The sequence below is a fragment of the Artemia franciscana genome, chromosome 7 (genome assembly GCF_032884065.1).
Source record: "Artemia franciscana chromosome 7, ASM3288406v1, whole genome shotgun sequence".
NCBI classification, from domain to species: Eukaryota; Metazoa; Arthropoda; class Branchiopoda; order Anostraca; family Artemiidae; genus Artemia; species Artemia franciscana.
The window spans coordinates 26,796,952-26,816,122 of NC_088869.1; the positions used below are offsets into that span (position 1 = coordinate 26,796,952).

The following is a 19,171-nucleotide window of genomic DNA, read 5'->3' on the forward strand; positions in this document are numbered from 1 at the left end:
GACTAAGAGATTTTCACTTTGTAAAATATAGTTGGTTGTTTATTTGCCAGCTGATGAAGTTTAAAGTGAAGGAATGCACTTGTAGGAATAAGATAAGTAGATATACATGATTGTTTTAAAATAGCTGTTGAATCTTTATATCAGGATTTTAAAGTTAGATAAAAGTATCCAAATTATAGATAGACTCTAGAGTAAGACAACCAGTACTGGGACACTTGTATCACTCTGCCTATTCTGGGACAAAATCTTTGATTGGATTGCAACATGTCCAATACTGGGATAAAAGACTTTAATCTTGGGTACCCAAACCAAGTATTGGACAAACCCAATCTGTCCAAGATTAAAGTCTTTTGTCCCAGTATTGGACATGTTGCAATCCAATCAAAGCTTCTGTCCCAGAATAGGCAGAGTGATCCAAGTGTCCCAGTACCAGTCATCTTATCCTATTATAGACGCATTCCATCTAATAATTGTTTTAAAGCAAAATAATTATGTTTAAATAGGATAGGATTTAAGATCAACTTTTGTTTGAGCTCAAATGTAAAAAAAAAAACTTCCTAGATTGTAGTTGACCAATCCCAATTATCCACATTATATCCAAGATGAGGAACCAACTGTCCATGATTATGGAAAATACATTTTATTCAAACCATTTATCTAAGTTAAGGCACTGTCCAAGTATTGGGGGTATTACCCTAACCATTTTCTACTGACAAATGATAAGGAACAAGGCATTGCCTTTAAGGTCTCAAAAGGAAATTCGCAGAGGAAGCAATTAGTATATTTGGAAAGGAAATAAAAAGATACATGGAGAGGTGTGCTTACCTTCTACTCAGCAAAGTAATTTAAACACCTATAAATTTACCCTAGACATGCAATGTTTCATTCTACTGACCTCCTCCCCCCTTCTCTACCTTTCTTTCATCAGCAACACCATATGGTAGAAGACCAAGGGGTTGTGACCTCCTTGAAGAACAATATTGAAAAGGCACTATTAAAGGAACTTGTCTAATGGAGCAAAACTAACGTTTTTTTAAGTTTTACCCACCGTGTGTCAATTCTTAGCTCTTGCCCTATCAAGAAAATTTGAGATGACCTTACCTTCACAACACAAGATATAGGAACCCCATCCCCAGGAAAAATCCATTGGAGGTCTGTGCTATATATTTTCATTGTATTTTACAGTAGCAAATGCTAACATTTTACAACAGTAAATACTAATCAAGCAGCAAAGAAAAGAGTATGCTATTGTAAAATATAATGGCAATATAAAAAGAGACACATATATTTATCCACTAAGGAGGGGGCAAATAAAGTACAGTAATGTACCATTAGGAATGAGATGAATAAGTATTTGTGATTATTTACAGAAGTTTTCAGACATTCTTAGGGAGTTCCTTCAGATGGTATATTGATCTTAAGTATTCTCTTAAATTATATAAGACAACTATTAAATTATATAAGACAACTCTTGGTAAAATTCTAGATGGAGGGCTTTCCAAAATGTTAGAAAGTAGCTTACTAATGCTACTACTAATAAATCACTGCAGCCTCAAGCCATGTGAGGCCAACACAGCTATGCATGCTACACCTCCCTTCCAATACATTCAAAGCTTCCCTCTTTACAACCCCCCAAGAAGTTTTAGTTTCCCTTAAACCTTTCCTTGTGACCTCTTCCCATTCCATTTTGGGAAGACCTGCTTTTGGTTTGGCCCTAAATGGTTGGCCGAGAAGGACAATCCTTGGCAATAAATCATGCTTTTTCTGCAGAGTATATCTTAGCCATCTTAACCTTTCTCTGATTATAGTGGTTAAGTTAGGCAAAAAGAAACTTTCAGAAATAAATTTAAGGTCTTAATTATGCTCTAAGAAGGTATTTTGAACTATCTGTCTCTTCCCCTTCTTTCTCTAATGAGTAATATTCTTTATTGACCACATCTTTATTATCCTTCAAAATATTGACAGTTTTATTGAAGAAAGCTCTTTCACTTGTGTAGAAATTGGTGATTCTTGCATCCACACAATATTGTTTAATTGCTAAAAACTTCATCAATGGAGAGAACATTGGAACCCCTAGCTATGAACCTCATATAGAAAAGAATGTTCTCCTCTTAAACAGTAATAAAGTGTGAATATTTCTTTTGAATCAATAAGAAAAGTATAATGTAGCATGTGGGAATAATGAGCCTTTGCTCTGTATCTCATAATGACCCTTTCATTCAATCTCCCAGAAGTAACCACCTGTAGAAGATATGCTGCTTTAGTAGTTAAAAAGTCTGCTGATATATTCCAGTTGATTCCCTTATGATTAGTAACATGCTGAAGACTAAATTTATTGCAGTCTGCTTGTGCTTGCAAATTAGGGACAAATACCCTTGATATTTGTATCATGATTGGAGAAATGGACTGCGCTCAAAAGGGAAATGATTGATTGACTGAGAGTCAGTCAATACAAGCATATATGCAGATTTTAGATGATAATTAGCCAGTATTTAAAATGCTATCTTAATTGTTTGGAATAAAAGTAGGCAGTATTATTCCATGTTCTTTAACAGAATTATCACTGTAAACTTTAAGGAGATATAAGAAAGCATTATTCTTTACATTAATCAATGTTTCTACACCTTACCATTTTTTTCTGTAGTTTTTTTCCCTTCTACTGCAAAAGCTATATACCTGTAGGTAGTGCAAGAAAAGACAATTCTTCTCATTATGTTCTTAGTTTTGAAACTCTATGTATTGTGAAATATTTTTTACTCTTAATTACAAAGGTGGGGGAGGGGCTCTAGACCCTTACCTTCCTTCCCAAAATCATTTGCTGTCTGTGTGACTGAATAGCCCTACAAAACTAAGAGGAGTCAATATTATTTGATTGCTGGATATTAAAAAATTCAGGATATTAAAAAACAATCTAAATAAGAATATATGAACAGAGAAAAAAAAAATATTTTGGTTTTCTAAAGCCTCCCCCCCCTCCTGAAATATTTACTGCATGCATGCCTGAATGGAAGGTTGGATTTGCAAAAGCTAAAAACAAAATATGAGTTTTACTCTAACTCTAAAAAATACAACAAAAAACTGGTTGAATTATGACACAGGAAAATAAAGTTAGAAAAAGCAAAGACCCCAATATTCACTGCTATGATCATACTTACACACAGGCAGGAGGGGATATGAGCATCCCCTAAAGATTGATCTGAAGGATCCCTGTGACAAAAAATTAAGGCCTAGGATATATTATGATGCTGCTGACTCTCTATGATGAAAAAATTCCTTATCTCCCCCAAGGGTTATATCTGTGTGTTTCATCCAAAAATAAAAGCCTATTCCTTGAAATGAGTTCTTTGCTCAGGAATGGTTTTTGAATGGCTGACCTATGTACTTGAATAGTATGGATTCTTTGGAGGTGACTTTTCTTACTTTTGTATGACAGTCAACACTATGTTCAGTGAAGGTTTTAGTTCAAATTTCTTAACCCTTGGAGGTAAAAATGAATATCTTTCTTTTAGGATGAAATTCTCCATTCCTTTTTTCTTTCACTTGATTTATGTAGTCGTCTGTTTCTATGACTTGAAAGAGTTTTATCCATTTGATGACACAAGATTATACAAGCTGACATGGGAGAAGCCTGATATTGAGCCATTGGCTGAGGTGGTTGAAAACACTCAGGATGGTGGAGAAACTGTGTCTGATGCAAACCCCTATGAAGGATTAGAATCACTAAAAATGAAAACAGCAAATGGAGAGGAATATTTGTGTTACCTGCCTAATGAAACGGAAGAAAAAAAGGTGAATTTATTTGCTAATACCTTGTCCTTTTTTTAAAGTTATTATTTGTTTTTGCTTAATATCTTAATCAGCTTGACTTTTATCTATGTAGGTGAAAACGACTTCTTTTAATTATTTTTCAGCCTACTTCCAGTTAACCCTTAGAAAATCAATTAGTTAGTTTTCAGTCTAAGTTCTAAGTGTGGCTAATAAACCTGAATTATGCTTTAAATATACAAAACATATATTGTTGGATGTTTACCTCCAGATAATTTTCAACCAACCTTAACCCCTAAAATAATATTCAGGATGGTCAAGTTTTGTGGTTGGTATAAGAGCTACATAGAATATTAAACAGAGCAATAATTTCTTTTTCCACTAAACCTTCTCATTACCCAATTTACTTTTCAACTAATTTGCAATTCATAATTAGAATTTTTCCCCTCTTTTTTTGAAGAGAGCCAAGTCCTCACCCCAACATAGCTTTGCCATTCACTACTACTATTAGATATTCTAAGGGGATGGGAGGAAAGACTTCTCCAACAAAAGTTCAAAGACCCCTTCTCCCCTCTTGCTTTGAAAAATAAACTGTATTTAAGTAGAAACAGGTCCTTTTGGATTTTACCAAAATGTATAGACTTAGCTTCTTCTTCACCTGGAATTGCATAATATTCCAACAGTTGATCTCTAAGATGGTCTCGCCTTTGACTAAGAGCAAAGCTCCCGTGTCACAGTCGTCATTAACTGTGGCTCTTCCCATAGATTGTGAAGGTCTTTGGATCTCACTGACTTCTGGAGACAAGAGAATATTCACAGACCTCCCACTGGGTTCATAATTATGAAAAAAGTTCATATTTTTAACTTAGGTTCATAAAAGGTTCATAAAATTCTTATTTTTCTTGTCATCAGCTGGAAAGTACTTGCGATTACTGTCTTTTTCCTTATAAAAGACAAGCAAAGCAAATGCTTAAGAGCTTATTAAAACTTTCTCGGAGCTCTCCCATTCAAGCAGGGATTTTCTTCCATCCGATAAAGTAGCATGCGGTGAGCCGTGGAAGAATGGCTGTCGAAAGTACAAAGTTAATTCTCTGAACTTTAGGAGTTGTATCAGAACTACTTACCTGGCCGCTTGTCCCTATATAGAAGAGGAACCACTAAGTCAAAGTGCCCTTCTGTATTTCTGATGCCTGCGGCTGGAGGATTTAAATCCTGAGAGAAGAACAATATACTCTGTGAAAATCGTTGGATTTATGCCTTTCTGTGTGGTTACTGAAGCTGCCATTGATGAATGGTACTTGCTCCAGCTGGAATGAGTTTGCCTAAGAACATGACTTCATTGAGGATTGATGTTTTGTGGTGCTTGGTTTTTAGTCAGAAAACCGTCAAGGAGAGACCATCCCCTGGTTTCAAAGATAGTAAAAGTAGCTCTCTGCATGTTACATGGGAACGCTGACGCTGAAGGTTATTTTTCCCGGTCAGGACAGATAGTGACTGAGGAAAAACCATTAATGAAATTGAAAATGCACAATGCTAGACTGATAGTTTCTGACGCTCTAAAGAAGTTTGAAAACCGGCCCTAGTCCTTATTACCAGAGAGCTCCTTAATTGGGCGCGAAATGCGTGCCAGAGCTGTAAACTGTGCCTGGAATCTGAGTGATCTAGACAGGCTGAAGAAGAGAAGAAAAAGAAATAGAGTATGTTATCTGCAAAGAAAACCATTGAACACCTGGAAAAAGATTTGATAAAAAGAAGTAAATTGAAAAGAAGAAAAGACAAGTAGCTTCTTTAAGAAGCTTATAAGAAGCTGAAAAAAGCCATAGATGCCAAAGACTTTGTAGAAATAAGCCTCGCACAAAGAATGATCAAGGCTTCGATCATATTCGGAAGATGCGCGAAGAAGATGAGGCAGCCAGAGAAATTGAGCAGATATAGAGCAGGGAAAACAAACCAAAGTCGTCCACAGTTTTGTCATATTTTGCCAAAAGAACAAGGCGAGTGGAGGATTTTGTACTTTTTTTTCGTACGGTTGTACTTTGTACTTTTATACAAATTAAAAATATTTAACTGAAATCATGAAAAAAACACACAAAAAACAAGAATATATGCATCAATGCTAAAAACACCAGCTGCCACTTTTTGTGTCCACGGTCAGTTTCGGAGATGCACCTATCGTAAATTTAGGGTCATAATTGGTTCATAAAAAGCGCAATCAAACGTTCATAAAGTTCGTATTTTTGTGGTCAAAAGTTCATATTTTTCACAAGAAATCTAGCGGGAGGCCAGTATTCAATACCATGGGTCATATGCAGCTTGCCATCACCCATCTCTGCAATATATCCCTAGTACATTTATTGCCCTATTTTAAATATAAGGGAGCATAGATAGGTGGGGGTACAGACAGGAACTCAACTCTTAGGAGTATTCTGAAGGACCACATATTTAAGAAAAATCCTATAATCCTTTTTTTTACATCTTCGTATTTTAAGACCAAACAATTCGGTTTTTTCCTTTTTTTCACATAATTTTTGATTTTAGACTGAGATGCCAATATGTTGCCCATAAGAGTTCCGTCCTTACACAAAGGATTTGATTATCCTTTCAATATGGTAGCAGTAAATTTAAAGTAGTTTTGTTTTCAGGACGAAATGCTTGAATACACTGGACCAAACCCCATACAATTGATGATGCCACTGATGTCTCTCTTAACATGCTCCTACAAGGTATGATTTTATATCCATTATCGCTTTGTTATAATATAAAAAAGACTGGAAAACGCAGCAAAAAAAGAATTTGTTTGGTGTTGAGTGTAATGAAGATTTGGTACAGTGTAGGTACAGCACTACTACTACTAACAACTCACCGCAGCACCAAGCCGCCTGAGGCCAACACAGCTACGCACGCTTCTCCTTCATCCCAATCTATTCTAAGCCTCCCTCTTTAAACCTCCGAGGAAATTCGTATTTTCTTTAAATCTTTCTTTATGACATCCTCCTACCCCAGACGAGAACAACCTGCATTCCATTTAGCCCTAGACGGTTGGGCGAAAAGGACAATCTTCGGCAATCTTTCTTCCTTCATCCGCGGAACGTGCCCTAGCCATCTCAACCTTTCTTTCATTATAACCCTAGAAAGCGGGATTGAACCACATTTTTCGAACAGCCTACTGTTCGAAATACGGTTAGTCAGCAACAATCCGTAGGCAATTTTTCTGGAAAACATCTAGTAAGTCTTCATCCGCTTTTCGGAGCGCCCATGCTTCTGAGTCATATTTGACCGCGTCATCACTATATCTTCCATTATTTTATATCCATTTGTGGACCTATCTTCCTGTTCTTCCAAACTTTTTTTTAACTGTAAAAAAAGGTATAGTAATTTAAACATTCATGTACAAAAGTAAAAATACCTTTAACAGTAGCTTTTACTGTGCGATTCTTAGTTGTTTTGTGTACGAAATCTGGTTTATATTATTTATTGTTGATAATATGAGACTATGCCACTTCAACCTGCAATTTTTTCTTCACAAAAAAAAGGCAAGATTTCTGGGGCTTAAGCAAAATAATATTTTCAAGTTAAGGGGATAAGGGGAGAGCACATTTAAAGCTAAAAGACGTAAATCATAAATATAAGCTTCTAGGAGTGTTTATTTTGTCAAATTTATCAGAAATGAATCTTAAAAAAGATGTAATCCTTTGACGTCTTGTTTTTCGAGGAATTTATCCAGCTTTCTTAAGAAATCTGAGAACATTAAATTACCCTTGTAATATTGATAATGGAAGTTTGGTGGCTCACAAATATGGTGGAACAGCATAATTTTTAATAGCCCAATTGTTTCTATCTATTGTAATTCGGCTTCATAAGGTTGATTGTGGTACTATTTTTCTGATGAGGAGTAATTTTATAAAAGCTTCAATTCCATTAATCCTACTGTCCAGCTTACGGTTTGGAGTAATCCTTATCCAGAAAAAGATTAATGGATTGTCCAATAAAATACAGTTAGATAGAACAAATAAAAGAATAATGTGATATTTTCATAAAACTTGTAAAATTAAAAAGGTTTGAAATCGAAATTAATTTCAAGAGGGTAAAGTGCTTCAAGAACTTTTACTTTGCTTCAACTCAACACAGAATTAAATATATGAAATATTCCTTTGGGTATTTATCCTCTCTTGAAAAAACCGTGAATTTAACTGACACTATGTTGCTTTTTTCTGGGGTAAGAAAAAAGCCGAATCAAAATGAAAGATTTGATGAAAGTGGGCAACCCCCAAGCTGAGGTGCCTGGGCAGCTGTTCTGGCCCTCCCCTTTTGAACGACTCTGATTTCTTAGGGCCTGAGTCAGGCATAAATAATAAAATTTTCTTTCTTGCCCAATATTATCTCTAAATTTTAGTAAACTGAAATGTTAGTAAAACTAAATGTCAGTAAAATGTTAATAAAGACCAGACAGTTAAATGGGTAGGGTATTCGATAAATTTATAATTAGTGACAAGCTTGTATCTAGTATGGGGGGTAGGGGGTTTGACCCCTCCCCCCTCTCCCTGAAATGTTTGTCCGACTCGTAAAAACGTAATAAAAATGAATATAAACAATTTTTTTGCATTATCTATTGATCATAATCCAATACAATGCTGTGACGTTCACTAGACTATAATTTCCTCGTGGTCTGCACTCCTCAAGGTCACCTTGGAGAGCTTTATCTGTCACAGTTTTGCGTAGGGAAATTAGTGAAAGGTCCACCCTGAGGCCACGCAAGCAAGGATTTTCCTGTCGGGGATAGAGACGGAGAAAGGAACTTACGACGGAGCCAAGATCCCAAACCGTGTCAGGACCGGGACAGCTCCAGCCTTTTATACCTAGCCTATACTCGTCAGGGCATTCATCATAGAATTAATTGAAATTGAAGAATATGTCCATTGATTGTTGCCCTATTTATTGATTTTCTACTATTTTTTAAATAAGCAGTAGGTATTTTGCTGTGTAAAAACCATTTTAAGTTCCTGTTGTTACTGTTATACACTATTCAATTGAAGAAAATCAGTTAAATAATGCATTCAATAGTATTATTCAATAGCTACTTCCTGTGTTTGTATCTTTGCTTTGAAAGTTCGTCATTTATATCATATAGTATTTGTGATGATTAAAGTTTTTTCAGATTGAAAGCTACTGGACTTACGAGCTTTGTCATGGACGTCATCTACGTCAGTATCATGAAGAAAGGGATGCAAAGAAACAGAAGCTTCAAGAATATTTTCTTGGGTATTATGATAAAGACAAGCTTGAAGCACTAGGTCAGCTCTTTTCGCTTATTTTTTAATTGTGTGACACAAACTCTGTCAGTCAACTTTAAACTGACTAATTATAAAATAAATAAAGTACTGATTAAGGAGGCCATTTGAAGAAAGACCAGCAGGGGATTTTCCGTTGATGTAGAAAAATTAAAAACATTTGCATAAATGGAAGTAAAGTACCGAAAATAAATTGCATATCTAAGGGTTTTGTGCTGTATAGACCACTCTACAGAATTGTTGTATCTTGATCCGCCCATCTCCCCCTAAGACCGCTGTCTTCTAAGATGAGCCATAACGCAAGGTATTCACGTGCCTAAGCATAGACATATTTTACAGAAAAAAGGGATAAAAATTGGACCTGATAATTCATGGCTGCTGGAACTGCACCTTGGGGAAATTAAACGCTGGGATATTTTTCCTCCTTTCGTTTTACGAATCCTGAGCTCGTAAAATGAAAACGGTTGTTCGTCTGTAAAGGACTAAACTATGAAGTATTGCATTTTGAATTCACAACGCCGGGGTAATCTCCTTCGTGTCCCGCCTGCTCTCAGTTGTCTTGTTTGTTTTTTCTCTTTGCTTTCGTTTTATTTGTGTCTTTTAGTGGATTATAAAATTTATATTTATAATAGGTAGCCTTCGATCCTAGATTAGTTGAAGCCAATCTTTGAACTGTTGACTTTGTGAATATGAATAAAGAAAAAAAATGTTGTGTGCTAAATAAGATCTTAAAAAGGCCACGGTTGAATATCATATGTGGCTCTACAGAATTTATACATGCTTAAGCTATTGTCCTCCACTCTGTGAATTTAATCTTTTTAAATAGTAATATTTTTTTTTCAATATGCTTGCTGTGATTTTTCAAGATTTATCGGTTTTCTTCCGCAACCCTGAAAATCTTTGCTTTTTGTTGCATTAAGCACAAGTTTAGGCATGTACCATCAGCAAAGGGCTGAAACAAAGCCCGGCAAGTCCTTAAAACGAAGTGAAATTTCTTAATGGCCCTTAAAATTGAATTTAGTCCCTGAACATTTTTTGCTTTGGTAAAATTTTCATCTCTTTGAGACTGTTTAGAGCTGTGAGTAGTTTTTTTTTTTTTTTTTTTATAATTCAGATTCTTAGAATTTACTCTTACTCGTCTATGACAAGGGATGCTGTTTTAGAGTGCATCTTTATTGCCTGTACAAGGTATACAGGCTGGTAACGAAAAACAGGAGTGGCTTTCCTCAAGAGTCAATCGGCTAGCAGGTGGTAGGCAGTGTTTCCACTTCTGTGGATTCTTTTTCATAGATCTGTGGAATTTGATGCCTGTCTACGGAAAAAATACTGTAGTTGCAGTGTTAGTGTGCAAGATTTATCGGTAAATTCCGAAGTTTACTCTTACCGAATAAGTTGCCGGTAACTTTGGTAAGCTAATGTAAGTTACCGCATAAGTTGTAAGGTTCAAATACACATGAATTTAAAAGAAAATATTCTCTCTTCTCCGACAGATTGATAAGAAAAATATTATTTTTCATCATTTTATTTGTTTATTTCGTTATTCGTTTATAGGGGGGGGGGGATACAAAAATTGCACTTTAGGCTTCAGATAATTCTTTAAAAGAGATAAGCTAAAGCTGCTCCTCCTCCTCCTCATCTGGTGCATCTTCAAATGCTATACCTGGCAGATCACCTTCCACCAGACCATATCCATTATCACGTGACAGTGAACTATTGATAGAAAGACACGATAGCAGCTTTTCACGTCGATTTCCAGGCATTTTTGAAGCTGCACGGCAATGCTAATTTTTTTTTGCTATTGAGTGACTGACAGACCATTTGAATTTCGTTCCCCGTTTCATGCTTGATGTGGTTTCTACGGTGGGTCTCTACTAGTCCGTAACCTGATCAGAATCGGTCGCAGGAGGAGGCACAGTAACACAAATTTTCAGATTTTTGCAGCCACTCTTGTAAGCACCAACTTTGCAAAAAAAAAAAAAACAGCCCACCAACAAGCTGCCGATCCGATAGCTTTTGCAGTCTCATAGTAAATGATTTGGATAATGGGCCCCCTTTGGAAATGCCGTTGCTGAGTTCTGTGTTCAAGACCCCGACAAAGTCAGCTTCAGATCGTTCCTTAAATGAATCACCATCCTTCCGAAATTGGTAGGAAAATTTAGCAAGCTCATTGATTCGACTTACGAATTTGTAAACTCATCCAAAAACGCAACGTTTTGCACCTTGTTAGACTTCTTTTTCTGGCTCGAATTCATGCGCTAAAGTATGCAATTTATTCAAAACCGTTTGTTTTTACCCATCAAGTAATCTTACCTTTAAGAAAAAGCTGCACATTCATTAAATACTGTATAGCAAATTTTCCTTTTTGATACCTTAACTGCATAGCTTTTATAGAAGAAAAGCTTACACAATAAAAACAACAAAAAAAGAAAACTTTTCTGGGGTACCTGGCACCGAGCAGGATAAAAGCTGGTAGCAATTGTAGTTTAACAAATCAAAAATCAAATATGCGTTTTTTACCCCATACTAACGAATGCAATAAAGCATGAAAGTACTTGATAAGTATATGCAGTGATGGGCGGGTAGAGAGCAGTGAAGCATATTTGGCTGACATTGTAAAATAAGACAAACAATCAAAACATTGGCAAAGGCGAGCACAAGTATTCATTCCAAACCAAGATTCCAAAGAAAGTCACTTTGATTTTGTGGAAACAACCTTATAATGACGCTTCATCCTGTAATAATTAAGAATCTAGTGAGATGATGGGAAAGATTTATGTTTGGGCACTAGTTGCTGCTGTGTCACCATTGCAATGCTACATTAGAAGAGATTGGACGGTAATGTTTTTTATTAATATGCCTAAAGTCAAAAGTCAAAGAAAATTGAGTCAAAAGTCAAATTAAATTGACATATGCAATGAACATCTTTTTATTCAGACTGACTGACTCATCACGTATCCCTTTTTTCTTTTCTTTTTTTACTCGGGTAGGAAATGACAAAGAGGTAATAATAAGCTGAAAGGGATAAGACTCATGCATGGAATCTGATGAAAGAAATTTTTTACGATAGATTTTTGTGAAGGGGCAGCTCTTGTGGATGGATTTGTTTCGCCTGAAAATATTTTTGTTCATCAAAAACTTAAACTTACCGCTTATGAAACTTACCAGTAAGTTTGCCGTAAAACTTACAGTTACCGGGTAAGTTACCTAGTGGTAACTCATCATGTGGTAATTTACGTCTTGCACACTATGTAGTATCTATGGAAAAATCGGAATTCTATTGAAAATGTCATATTCATCCTTCCCATATAATGTTTATATCAAATCACCAAATAATTCTGCTACAAATTCTTAGTTTCGGCTCGATACCAGATCTAAGTCAGACGTAAATTTTGATATAATTGGTTTTTTTGATTTTTAAAATATGAGTTATATGTGCAAGCGTTTCTCCTGAACGTTTCAGGAATAGAAGAATTACAACGATAGAATATTTTCCCGCCAATAACAGTAACCAGCTCGCATAGTTTTCACAATTTCAATGAAGATTTCCATAAAGTACCTTCTTTGAGGCCCGTGACTGCATAGGCGAGAATTTCAGCCTATCGACCACGGAGAGTTCCGGTCCCAACTAGTTTGAACATTTCAAGGAAGCAGTTCAATTGATCTAAGAGAAGAATTTTATCTTCCTCCTCCTTCAGAAGTCTACGTATGGCCATCTGACTGGTATTCAAAATAAAGAAGCAGTTAATCAGCTGAAAAAAAAAACATTTTCCCCATTTCAGGATTTAGTTTCAGTACTTTCTGTCATAATGTAGCTCGCCTGTTTTCTCAGGTTACAACACGTTAAAGTTCTGGAGGGGAAGTAGCTTAGAAATGAGGATCAAAGTCAACCGAAACATTGAGTGTCAAGAAGCTACTTAACCTTAGCATTATCCTTTACTCTATAATCCAAATTGAAAAAGCACCTTAAATATTAATTTATTTATTTACAAAAAAAAACAAAGCTAAAAAACATTACCTAAATTAATACCTTCTGTCAAATCTTAATTTTGTTTCGCCCCAACTGGATTGGTTTATATAACACCAATTTAATTATAATTGGTTAATTGGTTTATTTAATTGGTTTATTTAATAAACCAATTTAATTGGTTTATTTAAAACCAGTTTAATAGACGGTTTTCTCTTTGTAAAATTAACTGTTTTGATGCATCACTGGTCTATTGTAGATGGAGAGGATGCTATGATTAGTCTAAAGGACCCTTCGTCCAAAAATATGAATGTTGGGTTTTAAAAACACTTTTTTTAACTACCCCCTTCCGCACACAGAAAATCCTGCTCTAATCTTTCCCCTCTTCCCACCTAACGATCGAACCTGAACGTGACTATGTGTCCTACTAACAGGTCAAAACTCCATGCTTAAATAATTGGTAGATTTTGATGTTTATATGAAAGAAAGTCATAATAAAAACGTATGAGCTAAATTCTTTTAAACTCGGAATAAAATCTTCTTAGAAAACCTTCTTCCACACCTTCTATACTAAGCTGTATCGAGACCCGTTCGTCATCTTCATCGTTCTGTCTCTTTCTCTCGCTCCCTCTCTTAAAAAGCTGTTTCTACGGTTATATAATTAATTTTACAAATTTTTTCTTCTCTTATCTTGCAGACAAACAGTTTGAAGAGAATCCTTTAAAGGCAAAAGACGTTCCACTTCGTAAAATAGACAGTTTAACTCTTCCTTATTTGGAAATTAAAATGGACGGAGGTACAGTTTGTGATTTGAGTGGAAAACCACGTTCTACTAAGGTAATTTACGTGTGTCACCCACCAGGCAAACATGAAATATACAGCATTGAAGAAGTTTCTACTTGTGAGTATGAAGTTGTGGTTCTAACTCCGAGCTTGTGTAAACACCCTTTGTACAAGTAAGACTTTTATTATATTTTTCTTTTACATTATCTTAAATGAAGACTGTGTTTCAACAGAACTTGCGTCAGAGAACATGGAAGTTGCCTTAAGGTCGTATTTTCATTAGCATAGCTTAAAACCTGAAGGCTAAAATTGTTAATTTTAACAAATACACGCGACAAGCGTGAATTATTTCACGGGATTTACTTTGGAATTTTTAATGAGATTCCGGATATGAATCAAGAACATTTCAGGAATTTATTTAATAGAACTAAGAAAAAACTAAAAAAATAAAAATTATATTATGGGAAGAATTCTAAAATTATTTAAATTGTCTGGGAATAGAGATAATAGGGTAAAAACAATTGCTTCGGGTTTTTGTACTGAGTTTCGTCTTTGACATTATCGAAGCTATTGTTGTCTTTTTTGATAAATGAAACTGCAAAAACCATTTTCAGGGCGGGGAACAGGGCAGTCTCAGGGACAAAGGCCCGAAAAAGTGCAAATGACACATTCGGTGAGAAAACGACCTAAATCGTGACTCAGTACAAAACAAATTTTCTAAGCTACGGACTGACTTCGTACAGACTCGGTGTAAACCACAGTTTCGAGATGGAGGGTAGTTTTATTATTTATAATATATACTAACAAAAATAATTTATATTCGTTAAATATATGTTTTATTATTGTTATTTGCCATCAAAATGTATTTTTCTTCCTTGGCTTTTTGTGCCTCTGCTGATTTCTCATTTTTCTAAATCTCTTTTCTTTGTTTGTTTTCTTTGTAATTGTCTTATTATTGCTGATTCAAAGGTTGTGGGAGCATTGTAATTGATGCCGTCTACTGTCAGTAAATTCAATCTCTTCTCAAAGGTAACTACCCGCTATAATAGTTTTTTTTTTCATAATAATATGACTTAAATTTAACAGAAACTACTGCAAACAAGAGTCGAGTTGCCACCCCCTACAATCCTCTTAAAGCTCTAGCGTCATTTGTTATTTGTTAAAATCGAAACTTATTTTGAGTAGTTTTCAATTTTTATTAATTTACTAGCAATTATATACTGTATAAACTGCCAGCAATTCTTTTTTCTGTTTTGCATTGTGGTTGAAATAAATGATTTATTTTCATTAGTATAATGTACAATTAATTTCCTCAATGCTTTCTGGCTTTTGAATAGACTCCTTTCAAATGATGAAGATCAATTGAAGGGTCATTTATTGATCCATAAATTCAAAAGATTGCTTCAGCAAGCTAAACATACTGATTATCCAACATCTCTATCACTGCCATTTACGCACCAACGAGAGTGGTAAAGGATGCTAATAAGGACTCCTTCTACACTGATCTGGAGATTACAGTGTAGAAATACCCCAAACGAGACTTCCTAATTTTAGCGGGTGATTGATACTCCCGTGTTGGCCCAACATACCCTAATGTTCTCGATACTGTTGGTCCATTCACATACGGCTAGCGGTGCCCCAATATGGATAGACCACTCCAGTCCGCGATATCTCATAATCTTACCATCACGCACACCATGTTCCAACACAAACCCTCTCAAAGGATAACTTGGCGCTCAAAAGATGGCTCCACAGCTGCCAAAATCGACCACATATCGATCCGTCTGCGTTGGTGCTCCTCACTCATCGATTCTCGAGCTTATAGAGGGGTCAAAATCTGGAAGCCATCATATGCTTGTAGGTGGGAAAATACTCCTGAACTTGAGCATGAGGAACAGACACCCCCCAAAAAAGGAAGTTGAATGTGGAGAAACCGAAAATCGGAATGGTGAAAGAAGACTTTTGCCTGAAGTTACAGAACCAGTTCGTAAGCCTGACAGACTGTTATGAAGACCCTACGACCTGATGGAAACAATTCCGGAACACCGCTGAAAATGTGGCCGCTGAAGTTATCGGCTTTCTCCTGTAAAGACGAGGAAAAATCATGTCTCAGAGAAAACTGTAAAGCTAATCAAGGCTAAGCGACAGGCATCAAACGCATGAATCGCAGTAAAAAAGTCGCTACGCATACAGGTTAAAACCAGCTTACGTCAAGACCTCCAGCACTTGTGGGAGGAAGGTGCTTTAGAGATGGAAAAAGCAGCCAGAAATGATGACTCGAGAAGACTGTATAGAACCATCAAAGGAATAACTGCAAAAAAAAGTCACCTATCGCTGGTCCCTTAAAAGACGCTCAAGGAAGTGCGATCCCAGACGTACAAGATAAACATGATCACTGAAAGAATCACTTCGAAGACCTGCTTAATCCAAATACAGATCCAAATACAAGATCCAATGACCGCATCATAAAGTAAGTGCTTCTAGCAGGAGATCCTGCAATAAATGGAAGAACTGGTGGGCAACTGCCAAAAACTACCTCGACCGGATTGGCGAATTTCGAAGGTTTGGCAGAAAGTGGAGATCTGCTGGCTCCGGTTTGCTGAAGAATTGACACAAGATCGCGACAAATGAGTCAACCACACGTAGTCTTCTAGGTGCCGGGTGAGGCGTCCACGTCTGATCCCTCAACTATTACAAGTAAGTAAGTGATGAACATACTACTCCAAAAACCACCAGTTGATCTGTTAAACCTGTTATGTAGGCATCAATTTTCTACACTGCAGTAAAACGGAATCGAAAACAGAAATAGCGATGAAAAAAAAGTATCGTTATAAAATAGCAAAACCAAAGTGTAAATCGCAATTATATTTATTTGGAAAATGTTCTGTCATGTAAATGTGATGATTAATTTGCTTATTTTTATGCTATGACAAAAAAAGTACTTTAAAAAAAATAATGTTTTGGATATAGTGTAAATGGTACTTTAATTTAAATGGAGGTCCACTGTTATTCATGGTACTTTCGGTTCGTTATAAGTTTGACTTAATTACTCATTTTGATTTCTATTGTGTTATTTTATTCAGTCATTGTAGGTTGATCATGCTCATTCTTTTAGTTAGGTTTGTAAGCTGTACTCATTTGCTTTCGCTTTGACTTATTGTATGACCTTTCTGTTCGTTTCAGGTTTTAATATCTCTCTACTTTCCTTTAAAATGCCCTTTTTTGGTGAAAGCAAATTAAATAAGAAGCACTTTGCAAGTGTTGACATTTCTTATGTTTCTGAACAAATCTGGACATTTCCTATGTTATTATGTTATGACATTTCCTATGTTTGTTGAAAGCAAATTATATAAGAAGCACTTTGCAGGTGTTGACATTTCCCATGTTTCTGGACATTTCCTATTGTCCTATGTTTTTATGTTATGACCTTTCCTATGTTTGTTGGAAACAAATTAAGTAAGAAGCACTTTGCAGGTGGTGACATTTGCTATGTTTGTCGTAAAACAGAGAGCAGTGTCGTAAATTCTTCACTTTCGCCGAATGTACGCTTAGTAATAGATATTAGTAATGAAGGAAAAACTACCTAGACCTATAATCCACCATTTTCCATTGGGAATTTTTTAGTTTTTTTTTTATTTTAAGATAAGAAATGATTTTTTCAAAATGTCTGTGGTGTTGTTATTAACGTTGCTTCAAATATTCTAATCTGATTCAGAATAATGTTGACATCCCTACCTCTTGTGAAAAATGGGCAAGCATAAATTGACAAAATTGACTAGCAATGAGACGACTCTATTTGAAGATGAAAAAGAAGCAAGGTAGTTTTTCCAGTTTGAAGTCCTGGTATTCTCTGGGAGTTCCGATTCGCTTACAATGTAAGCACTCTTCTAAAAGCCTATTCAAATTTATTTTTACTGTGCAATATGTTTAAGAAGGTAGAAAATCAATTTTTCTTTTGCAATTTGGTCACAAGAGTAATGGCGGAACAGATGGTGGAAGGAAATGCTGTTGACCTAACCATGTTCTCTTTTCGTGTAAATACTGAAATATTTTCAGTGAGACTGAAGGTTAGTCAACTATATACGCAGATAGTTCAAAGTTGTTTAAATCATCTCAATGAATTGAATCAAAGCACTATGAATCAAATCGTCATAATTACAGCACTAATCGGCAATAGTTAGCCTTGGCATTAGTCTTCTCGATTAGGAAAAAAAAAATCCTGTGCCATAGCTTGTATGCCTTTAGATCATCACCGAGGGTGCCATGAATTGATATATTGTTTTGAATTTCATCAAAAAATACAAACATTCCGCATTATAACGATGAAGTCTTGCCGAAAAACTTACCATTTGTTAAGATATACGCCATGCCTTATTCAATAGGTTGAGTGGTAGCCAAGGTTTGGTACCCCTTGGGCTTTCGGGTAACGTTTTGCACAATAAATTTTGTTTGTTTTCGTTTGCAAAGAAAGGGTACCGAATCAAGCTTATACATGAGAAAAGAGCAATAGAATTCCTGTAGTATCAACTAAAACGTCGAAATATTAAAAATTCGAATGAAAGGGTTAGAGAATGACGTAATTTTAACAGGTATCCGCCGTAATCATTTTATTTGTCTAGTCTATTCATTTTTGGATGATTTTCTCGGTTCTTTTTGTGTGGGTCAGTGGTGATCCTGATTATTACAGGTTCTGTTTTTTTTTTTTTTAGGCCAGTTGAGTCTAGCGAAAAGAAGATTACATGTACTCCGATTGGAGAGAATCCGAAACGGCCAGTTGCCTTGATGGAACTTGAAAGTGAGTCACTTCTTCTGAGACACCAAAATATTTTGGTGAGTTTCATTTCTGGCTTTGTTTATTCTCATATTTGTTATTTTGAGGGTTTGACGTTTAATGTCTCTGGCTAATGTTTTGGGACTATGTTATAGACAAGAATTCAATCCACATAAAATGAAATGTCTATAGTCATAATGCCATTTTTCTACCAAATTTAATCATTTGAACTTGGCGGTTCTGAAAAACACTTCGAGTGTTCCGTAAAACTTCCCCAGAAACCCTTGACAACACATATGACGTAAGAACATTGATACTTCCGAAAGAAAAAAAGGGATTAATTGAACGTTCTTGGCTGATAAACTTTACGCTCTTTTTTAAGATAATGCGTCATACAATGACGGTTTAGGATAATTTACAATCACAATGAGACTTAGCTAGTACCGGGATGTTTGCTAGCAGACTCTTCGTAACAGCAGTTATGAGATTCCCTAGTTCTAACTGACTAAGATAGAAATTGTTCATCTAGGCGTTAGCTAAATTTCATTGCGTGTTAGGCACATCGTCAGTATGATTTAAAGAAGTATCCCTTTGGACAGT

General features: G+C 35.7%; 1 protein-coding gene across 1 annotated transcript in view; it reads left to right on the top strand.

Annotated features, from left to right (window-relative positions):
- LOC136029082 (endoplasmic reticulum lectin 1-like) overlaps positions 1–19,171 on the top strand; it is a gene marked incomplete in the record, with an annotated part of 524,377 nt that overhangs the window by 2,586 nt on the left and 502,620 nt on the right. Inside the window, 5 exon segments of the mRNA XM_065707139.1 lie at positions 3,510–3,789; positions 6,408–6,488; positions 8,921–9,056; positions 13,715–13,973; positions 18,510–18,630. Of these exon segments, the coding sequence (XP_065563211.1) occupies positions 3,510–3,789; positions 6,408–6,488; positions 8,921–9,056; positions 13,715–13,973; positions 18,510–18,630 (877 nt within the window).